At 41.2% G+C, this 11,275-nt stretch overlaps 1 protein-coding gene across 1 annotated transcript in view; it reads left to right on the forward strand.

The window, feature by feature from the left end:
- Window positions 1–11,275, forward strand: part of sv2ca (synaptic vesicle glycoprotein 2Ca) — a 179,537-nt gene that overhangs the window by 103,765 nt on the left and 64,497 nt on the right. Inside the window, exon 4 of the mRNA XM_048595034.1 lies at window positions 6,734–6,914. Within this exon, the coding sequence (XP_048450991.1) occupies window positions 6,734–6,914 (181 nt within the window). The remainder of the gene's footprint in view (window positions 1–6,733; window positions 6,915–11,275) is intronic.

Consider the following 11,275-nt stretch of genomic DNA (forward strand, 5'->3'; position numbering starts at 1 on the left):
AAAACGTCAACTTTCCTGCTCCTTTGATGCTGCCTGGCCTGCTGTGCTCCTCCAGCTCCACACTGTGTTATCTCTGGCTCCAGCATCTACAGTTCTTGCTATCTCTAAGTAATTTTGAATTTAACTTCATTTACAACTTTATTGTAATGTTATACTTTTAACTTATTTCTTTACTTTTCTACTTGTGCCTAAGATTTTGTACTGAGTACTTGTATTAAGATGGCGCCAGGAGTGATGATTGTATATTTTTCACTGAATCTCTGTACTTGGGCACACATGACAATAAAACCTAATTCCTAAATTATTTAAGTGAGTGGGCAAAGATCTGACAAATGGAGTATGATGTGGAAAATTTTCAATTTTCAATTTTGGCAGAAGAATAGAATTATTTAAATGATGTGAGATTGCAGAGCTCTGAAAAAGAAAAAAAGGATATGGATGTCTTAATGTATGAAATGCAAAAGATGAATATGCAAGTAGAGTGAGTAATTAGGAAAGGAAATAGAATATTGTGGTGTATTGTGAAGGGAATTGAACACATAGATAGAGAGACTATGCTTGCCTTATATAAGGCAGTAGACTACATCCAGAATGCTGTGTACAGTATTTTTCTCCTATTTAATGATAGACGTAAGTGCGTTTGGAGAAGGTTTACTGAGCTAATACCTGGAATGAACAGGTTGTCTTATGAGGAAAGACTGAACAAGCTACGCTTGTATCCATTTGAGAAAGAAAGATCTGATATTTGATCCTGGGGGGACGTGACAGGGTGGATGTGGAAAGGTTGCTTCCCCCAGTGGGAGATTCTAGAACTAGGAGTTTGCTGTTTAAAAATTAGAATTCACCCACTTAAGACAGAAATAAGGAGATTTTTCTTATTGTCTCAGAAGATCGTGAGTTTTTGAAACTCTATTCCTTAAAATGTGATGAAGATAGAATCTTTGAATATTTTTATAGATAAATTCTTAATAAGCAAAGGGGTAAAGTGTCAAATGCCTTCTAGAAATCTATGTCAATAAGCTTCCCTTTATTCACAGCTCATATTACTACTCCAAAGAATTAGTTATGAACGCTTTTCCTTTCATGAAACCGTCCTGACCTTTGCCGATTCTCTTGAATTTTTCCAAGTGCCAAATTATAACATCGTTCATGATTGAAACTAACACCTTCCACACAATGAATATCAAGCCAGCTGACTTACAGTTTCCGGTTTTCTGTCTCTCTCCCGTCTTGAATAGAGGAGTTAGATTTTCCTCTATTCAGTTTGATGAAGTTTACAGAATCTGGGGAATTCTGGAAATTTAACAACTCATATACTACATCATTAGCCACCTTTACTAAGACCTTTTAAAAAAAGAGAAGATGGCCATGGTTGGCTCATACATAGTAGTCGGAAGGGCCTGTTCCAATGCTGTACTGTTTTATATTCTACAGTGAGACAGCAAAATACATCTCTGTCTCTTTACTATCCCATTTTGCACCCAAAAAGCTGATGGTGGCAATTGCAAAACAATGTCCAGTTCTTTTAGCCGAGTCTGCACCAGTTCTAAAGTTCCCAACTTCCTGTTGAGTATTGTCTGGTAAAGCTTCCATGTGAATTAATGCAAATCAGGGTCTTGAGGCATCAATTTCCTGAATGTACTATTTAACTATATGCCACTCCTTGCTCCCGTTCATAAATCACACATGATAGAGGATTTTAGACAGCTAAGTTTAAGGGAGATATGCGTGGAAAGTTCTTTATGCAGAGGGTGGTGGGTGCCTGGAACGCGTTGCCAGCGGAGGTGGTAGAGGCGGACAAGATAGCATCATTTAAGATGTATCTAGACAGATACATGAATGGGCAGGGAGCAGAGGGATACAGATCCTTGGAAAATAGGCGACAGGTTTAGATAGAGGATTTGGATCGACGCAGGCTTGGAGGGCCAAAGGGCCTGTTCCTGTGCTGTAATTTTCTTTGTTCTTTGTTCTTTGTATTTCAAATGCTGTTTATAGCGATGCTCCATTTCTCTTTAGCTTTTGGAAACATTTTATTATAATAAGTTATTATTTTAGCCTATAGAATAGTAGTTTAATTTGCTGTTGTGGACTCTAGACTGTGACATGGTGTTTAACATTTCAACTGTATATTCATAAGGTACTGTTCGGAATCCCAAGGAAGGAGAAGGAGTAAACAGAGATGAAGGCAGAGTATTTATATGATTGTGCTTATATATACCATAGCATTATGGGAACTCTTCCTGCGTCTTCACAGTTACAGACTGTGGGTTTTGGAGCGTCACTGGCTTATATTAAAACAGACAAGCTGGCTTGACAGGACCTAACAATAAATCTCAAGTTACCCTTTCCTAGTCCTGTCAAAACTTTAACTAACAGCAATTCCTCGTATCTAGTCTGCATTCCATTTATCAACTGCTCTCCCTATAAAACCTGCGTCTCATGATGCGGTGAATAATGATCTATAAACAGAAAACTTCAGTAAATAAGATTCCCAATATCCAATAAACCTAGCGGAGATCTGATTGTATGATTTATTTTAAGAATACATTTTGGAATAAATAAAGTCATTTGAGAATATTTAAGAAAAGTCCCATTGCCTAAGGTGAGACTTGACCCCATGATCCTTGAATTAGGAGTCCCCTTAAGACTGTGGTCAAGTGGCCATGGGCCCAAAATTGGATATTCTAAATTGACCCACAACAAAAATCGGACCTGACAGAAAATTGGCCAAAATAAATTAGACAGCAGCCGATAGCTATCAGCTATAGTGGAAACCAAGGTCAAAGAGGTCACAAAGGTTCAGGGGTAACCAGTATAACCAGCCCAAGGAATATTAATCAGACTCTCCAGAACCTTGACTTCCAGCCAGTGCCAGAGGACATGCACTTTACAACCTCCCAGCATGGCAGCAGTGAAGGGTGTTGACCCGACCCGATTGGATGCTTTGAACCCAGCCCATGACCACATTGTCCAAAGGCCACGGAATATTCAGGAAGGCCTACGAATGGTGGGGATAAAAACAGAAACCTGGAAACTACCCCTTCAGTGAAGACTTGCAATAAGTCTCATGGCAGAAGACCGAGCAGCAATCCAGGAGAAGATCTGCCCTGACCTGCGAGGTCCACCTTCGTGGAAAGAGCCAGCCACACATTAAAGAGGAAGGAGATTCCAACGGCCCATCTCAAACACCTGGATCGTTGTGGATAATATCCTTTCTTAAACAGAAAAAGCTAGATAGCGAGTAAATATTGTGGAAATTTGGGAAATGGTCACAGTGTTCTTAATATGGAATATTTTCTGAATAACATTGAGTTGAACCACAAATCCAATTCTGTGTCACTTTTGTCCACCTCACCAACAAGAGCACATGGGTAAAGTGTTTTTAACCCTTTTAATGATATATTGACTTGCTATTCTTCCTGCCAAACTGGAGAAGTTTCTATTTTCTCACATTACATTCCATATTACAATTGTTCATTTGCTCACTTAGCCCATTTATATCCCTTTGCAGAATCCTTATTTATTCGTATTCAGTCCCTCCATCCAAGTCATTGATATATCTATAAGTAGTTGAGGACCCTGAACTGAACTCTGTGACCCTCCAGTGTTTATGTCATGCCACATTGAAAATGAGACAATTATCCCTATTTTTGTTTCCTGTTGGTTAACCAATCAATCTAATATGTTTTCCCCTAACTACAAATGCTTATTTTGTGTAGTAACCTTTAATAATGAAGTACACCACATGTATATGTTCCCAATTATCTATGTTGATTGTTATTTTCTCAAAGAAATCTAATCATTTTAAAAATGATTTCATGTGATGTAGGTGTTGTTGGCATAGCCAGCACTTATTGCCCAGAGACCAGGTAACAGTTGACCACATTGCTCTGGCTCTGGGGTCATGTGTAGGTCAGACCAAGTGAGGATAGGAGATTTCTTTTCATGAAGGAAATTAGTGAATCAGGTGGATTGTCATGACAATAAGCAATCTTGCAGCCATATCTGAAGTACCGTGAGCAGTTTTGGTTTCCTTGTTTAAGAAAAGATATTATTTCATTGCAGGCAGTTCAGAGACGGCTCATTAGGATGATCCCAGATATGGAGAGGTTATCTTATAAACAAAGGTTAAACAGGTTGGGACTCTACTCATTGGAATTTAGAAGAATTAGAAGTGATTTCATTGAAAGGCATGGGATTTTTAAAAGGCTTGACAAGTTAAATGCTGAGAGGATGTTTCCCTTCATGAGAGAATGTAGGACCAGAGGACATAGTTTCAGAATAAAGACTGAGATGAGGAGGAATTTCTTTTCTCAGAGGGTTGAGAGTCTTTAGAATTCCTTGCTACAGAGACCTGTAGAGGAAGAGTCCTTGTGAATATTTAAGGCTGAGACAGATAGATTCTTGATCAGTAGGAGAAAGGGCAGAGAAGTGGATGTGAGGAACATCGGATCAGCCATGACCCTGTTAAATGCTCAAGGGGCTGAACATTATACTCCTGTTCCCATTTTTTATGGTCTCATGGGCACATGGTCACCATTAGACTAGCATTTTGAATTCCAGATTTTTATTGAATTTAATTTCCATCAGTTGCCATGGTGGGATTCAAGCCCATGTCTTCCGAACATTGGCCTGGTGTTCTAGATTATAAATCCAGTGATGTTACCACTACACCACATGATTTTTCTTTCACAAAAGAACACTGACTGTGCCTGATCATTTTGAGATTCTCTGAGTGCCCTCCTTTAACAATAGATTCCAACATTTTCCATTTGACAGATGTTAAGGTTAACTGGCCTATAGTTTCTTAAATTGCATCAGATCTACACTCTCCCCAGAATAACCAACAAATCAGTAATATGGGGAAAGTCAAAACTATTGTTAGTAACTTTCCTTACTGGAGACTGTACTTAATAATGAATAAGGGAGAAGAAAACCGTCCATTAAGGAAGTTACAATGTATTTTGATGAATGTCTTCCTTTAGATCTTACTCTTAATTCAACATATTGTACATGTCCAATCTATTGGTGCACCAGTTTCCGTGAGATATTTAGAGTTGAAAGAGTGATTTAGTACTTAGAGTCATAGAGATGTACAGCATGGAAACAGACCTTTGGTCCAACTCGTCCATGCCAACCAGGTATCCTAAATAAATCTAGTCCCATTTGCCAGCATTTGACCCATATCCCTTTAATTCCCTTTCTGTTCATATACCCATCCAAATGCCTTTTAAATGTTGTAATTGTACCAGCCTCCGCCACTTCCTCTGGCAGCTCATTCCATACATGCACCACCCCTGCATGAAAATGTTGCCCCTTAGGCACCTTTTAAAACTTTCCCCCCTCACCTTAAACCTATGCCCTCTAGTTTTGGACTCCCCCACCCCAGCGAAAAGACCTTGTCTATTCACCCTTTCTATGCTCCGTATGATTTTACAAACCTATAAGGTCACCCCTCAGCCTCTGATGCTGCTGTGAAAGTAGTCCCAGCCCTTCCTATAGCAGGGAGACCAGAATTGCAAACAGTATTCCATAAGTGGCTTAACCAATGTCCCGTCCAACCGCAGCATGACCTCCCAACCCCTATACTCGATGCACTGACCAATACAGGAAAACATACCAAATGCCTTCTTCACTATCCTGTCTACCTGGGACTCCACTTTCAAGGAACTGTTGAAGATTAATGATGCCCCTGCATAATTTAGACTTTAATGAGAAACTGGGAAAGAAATGATTTAATTTGTGTGAGAGGTTGGAGGCTAGGTATAACAGGTTTACATCATGAGTGTGTCTTGGGAAAAGGTGCTGCCCCATGAGTGAAAGATAATAAGAGCAAAGTGCTGTGTCCTGTGGAGCAGGGAAATCTCATGTCACTTGTCAGTCAGATATCCTAGCCTTTGAAGTGTCTATAAGCTGGAGGAAAAACCTGCAACCTCTGATGAGAGAAATTTTTATCCACTGTCTGTGGTATCTGTGTCTTTTCTCTTCTGAGTCCCCCTGCACCCATATGGTGAGTGAGTCAAGAAGCTTTAGAAAGATATTTCAGGCTCACAAGTGAAAAGCTGGAAAGAATGTAATACTGAAAAAGCCATTGTGTTTCATGTATAGATGCTTGACTTCCACCAGCAATGAACTTGTGTCTATTTATCACTCTCACTATACGGCTGGGAATAGACTACTGAAGAATTGGAATTACTAACTCCTGTTGCCTATCAATGGCAAATTCCTTCTAAGCTTTCCATTCCAATCCAGATTTTAGGGATTCTTTTCAGTAGTTAAGGTAAAAGACTGATTATTGATGCTAAATCTGGAAAGTTACTACAAGTAACAAAATGAAATGGCTGCCTATGTTTGATGTTGCAATGGTTCTCTGTAAACATGTGGAGAGTCTTATACCTTGCATTGTCATCCAATCAATCAGTTTAGCTGAGTGAATAGGGTGACAGTGAACTATGGAATTCTGTGATAAAAGGGTGAATGAAATGTATACAGTCTAGAAAACCCATGAAATAATTCCTCTGAATGAAAACAGATGAATAAAAACTAAAATCAAATTTCTATAAGATACCTGCTGCATCTGACACAATTTACAGTTATAAAGACAACCCAACTGTGCAGCAACAATGAAGCTTTATGAAGGCATTGAAAGTACAAAGTAGTTTTAAAAACATTCCCTGCTGAGGTGATATTTGGTAGCCATGACTAAACCAAGGCTATCTGTGTTTTATTACAGGATGTATAGTGTACCTTGGGATGATGTTGGGGGCCTTTTTCTGGGGTGGTCTAGCAGACAAGATTGGCCGACGCCAATCCCTCATCATTTGTATGTCCATCAATGGTTTCTTCGCCTTTCTTTCATCCTTCGTCCAGGGCTATGGGCTCTTCCTCTTCTGCCGATTCTTCGCTGGATTTGGGTAAGATCCAATATCATATTATCAGACCATGACAGAGCTTTTGAAGCATTAATTACAGATATTTTTAGATCAACCTGTTTTGACATGTAATGATACACCCCCGGAGCAGGTAGGACTTAGAACCTGGGCCTCCTGGGCTGGAGGTAGGTACACTTCCACTGCACTACAAGAGCACTGAGGATTTTACTGCGCAGAACTTCCATTGAAAAGATTATAATCAGTATCTTATTAAAGCCTTTATCTCATTATTACCTCATTTGGTTTCCAAATATCTTGCATATTATCATATTACTGTGTGTGTGTGTATGTATGTGTGTGTGTGTGTGGTCTATTTATTAATGAATGTAATGTTTATATGCCATTTCTGATTTTTGATAAGAGGAAAGGTAGAAAAAAGTTTTTAAAGCATTTATAAAACCATAAGATGTAGAAGCAGAATTAGGCCATTCAACCCTTCGATTCTGCTCTGTCATTCGATCGTGGCTGATATATTTCTCAACCCCATTCTACTATCTTCTGCCCATAACCCCTGACCACCTTACGATTCAAAAGCCTATCTATCTCTGTCTTAAATACACTGTGATGTAGCCTCCACAGCCTTCTGCAGCAATGAGTTCTGCAAACTCACCACCCTCTGGCTGAAGAAATTCCTCCTCATCTTAGTTCCAAAAGGCCATCCTTTCACATTGAGCTGTGCCCTCAGGTCCTAGTCTCTCCTATCGGTAGAGACATCTTCTTCACATCCACTCTATCCAGGCCTTCCAGTATTCTGTAAGTTTCAATCAGATGCCCCCTCATCCTTCTAAACTCCATTGAGTACAGACCCAGAGTCCTCAACTGCTCCTCATATGACAACCATTCATCTCCGGGATCATTCTTGTAAACTTCCTCTGGACCCCCTTCAATATCGACACATCTTTCCTGAGATATTGGGCCAAAATTACTTACAATATTCCAAATGCAATCTGACCAGGCCTTATACAGCCTCAACAGTACATCTCTGCTCATGTGTCCTAGTCCTCAGTATAATTAGGCAGAAAGTAGCCAACGAGAGTCATAGGGTCATACAGCATGGAAACAGATCCTTCAGTTGGGGGAGAAAGGAATAAAAAGTTATGTTGGTACAATTTGATAAATTGGAATGAATGTAGTCTGGGCAAGGGGAGGTAGTAGCAGAAGAATGGTCTACTCCTTTCCTGGAAATCCTATTTAATTCTATATAATTGCAATGACATTTCTGTGTATTAACTATAACATGCAGAAATTACTATCTGAGGAGTAGAGACAGAGGAGCGCATTGATATTTTGTACGTATATGTTGGGTGAAGTGTGTGATTGATTGTTTGTTTTATATGCATATCTGAAAGGAACAGAAGAAATAGGAGTTGGAGTATAAGCATGTCAAGCCATTAGTGTGACCGTTACTAATCCTATGCTTTAACTCCTCTTTCCCACTAGCTCCCATATCCTTTGATTCTGAGAGTAAAATTGTAGTTATGTTAGCCTTGAGTATACTCAACAGTAGAGCACCCTCAACCGCCTGGGGTAGACAATACCAAATTTCACAACCTTCTGAGTCAATAAATTTTGCCTCAGTCCTCAATGATTAATCTTTCATTCTGAGACTGTGCCCCTGAAACAAACTTTCAGTTTCAACCCTGTCAATCTCTGTTAGAGTCTTGTATAATTTAAGGAGATCACCTCTCAGCCTTCTAAATTGCAGAGCGTATAGGCCAATTTACTCCATAGCACTTCAGAGTTCAACACTTTTATCCCATGAATCAATCTAGCATACTATGGCTATTCCATTTACATTGCATGGATATGGAGATACTGATATGGATATACGGGCAGCATGGTGGCTCAATGGTTAGCACTGCTGCCTTACAGGGACCCCAGGTTCGATTACACACTTGGGCTACTGTCAGTGTGGAGCTTGGATGTTTTCCCTGTGTCTGCATGGATTTCCTCTGGGTGCTCCAATTTACTCCCACAGTCTGAAGATGTGCAGGTTAGATGGATTGGACATGCTAAATTGCCTGTAGTGTCCAGAGATGTGCAGGTTAGGTGGATTAGACATGGGAAATGCAGGGTTACAGGGATAGGGTAAGGGTGTGGGTCTGGGTGGGATGTTCTTCGGAGGATTGGTGTGCACTTGATGGGCTGAATGGCCTGCTTCCACACTGTATGGATTACATGATTCTATGCAAATTGTGCACAACACTTCAAGCAATATTGCACCAAATTACTACATAATTGTAGCAAGACTTCCATATCCTTACTGCCCAAACCCATACAATAAAGGACAACATGCCAATTGCCTTCCTAATTATTTGCTGTACCTGTGTGCTAACATGTGTCTCTAGTCTAAATGCACCTATGTTTCTCAGATGAGGCTGAGGCCTTATCCATGTGGAACTCCACTGCTTATAACCTGTCAACTATTCCTATTTGGGTAACAGCAGTTCAATAGCACCAGTCATTCTTCCAAGTCCTTCTGATCTCTGAACTTCATGTCCAAGTCCTTTCAGTTCTTTGCTGAAGACACAGAGAAGGGTTGACACATCAATTATCCAGCTTCTCAGTCACCCATCAAAGGCAATAACTTATTGCAAATAGTAGGAAAGCATAGCTGGTTATCTTTCAGTTCAGGATTACTTCATCACAGAAAGAAGATAAAAGAGAGATACTGTCTCCTGTAATCTAGAGACTTTCTGTGACTGTTTACACACGAACAGTCCACTGCCTGGCAGCCAATCAGAGAGCTGTCATCATGCTGATGACTCCAGGCCTACAAAACTGGTGCCAATTGAAAATCAAATGGACTGTCTCTCGGGGTGAACGCACATAGTACCTCTGAGCGTCAAGCATCTTTCCACACTCCTTGAATCAAGCAAAGTGCAGCATTTCCTTTCTCAGTCCCTGCTTTAAAGCATATCCTTGTCCCGTTTTGGTCCACTGTTGGAAATAAAAAAAGCAGATGTGATTTTGCACAGTATAAAATTTTCCAATCAGTGTTTGCTTTTTCACTAAATTCATGTAAAAATACTGAATTTAATTCACAGACTCACAGAATTGTCATGGCACAGAAAGAGGCCATTCAGCCCATCATGCCTGCACTGCTTTTATTACCTATTGTCAATTTCCTGCCTTTTCCTTGTATTCCTGCTCACCATTTCTTTCCAAATGATCTCCTCCTTTTACATTCTGTCTGAGTTTTCCAAATGCTGCGTATTGTAAAATACTTAATTCCCAACGTTGGCCACCTTGTAACCAGGGGCAAAATTTTCGAAACGAGGTGGGGAACCTGAAACAGAGATGAATCTGAGTACTGACCTTACACTTCAACTGCATTGCCCATGTGATGCAATTCTTGAATGTGCATGTGTCTAACGGGCAGGAAGCAAGTTCAGTGTCCAATTAGTGGTGCCAATTGCAGGAACTGCCGAGGTGGAGCCTGCGAGAAAGGCAGGTGGCAGCTATGTTGGGGCTGTTGCTGACTTGCTGAAGATAGCAGGCAACTCATCAAAAGCAAGGATATCAAAAGGAAGAACCATCCTTATGAAGGATAATTGATTTGGCATGAGAGTGATTCACACCAAACTAAGGTAATGCACATGTTCCAGTGCAGGTTACCTGACTGCCCAAGAACTTTAGATAACAAGGGGTAGAGATGGATGAACACAGCAGGCCCAGCAGCATCAGAGGAGCAGGAAGGCTGACGTTGTTTCGGGCCTAGACCCGTCTTCAGAAATGGGGGAGGGGAAGGGTGTTCTGAGATAAATAGGGAGAGAGGGAGAGGCAGATAGAAGATGGATAGAAGAGAAGATAGGTGGAGAGGAGACAGACAGGTCAAAGAGGCGGGGATGGAGCCAGTAAAGGTGAGTGTAGGTGGGGAGGTAGGGAGGAGATAGGTCAGTCCAGGGAGGACGGACTGGTCAAGGGGGCGGGATGAGGTTAGTAGGTAGGAGATGGGGGTGGGGCTTGAGGTGGGAGGAGGGGATAGGTGGGAGGAAGGACAGGTTAGGGAGGCGGGGACGAGCTGGGCTGGTTTTGGGATGCTGTACGGGGAGGGGAGATTTTGAAGCTTGTGAAGTCCACATTGATACCATTAGGCTGCAGGGTTCCCAAGCAGAAACTGAGCTGCTGTTCCTGCAACCTTTGGGTAGCATCGTTGTGGCACTGCAGGAGGCCCAGGATGGACATGTCGTCTGAGGAATGGGAGGGGGAGTTGAAATAGTTTGCGACTGGGAGGTGCAGTTGTTTATTGCGAACCAAGCGTAGGTGTTCTGCAGAGCGGTCCCCAAGCCTCAACTTGGTTTCCCCGATGTAGAGGAGGCCACAACGGGAACAGCGGATAC

Source organism: Rhincodon typus, chromosome 3 (genome assembly GCF_021869965.1).
Source record: "Rhincodon typus isolate 14 chromosome 3, sRhiTyp1.1, whole genome shotgun sequence".
Lineage (NCBI taxonomy): Eukaryota > Metazoa > Chordata > Chondrichthyes > Orectolobiformes > Rhincodontidae > Rhincodon > Rhincodon typus.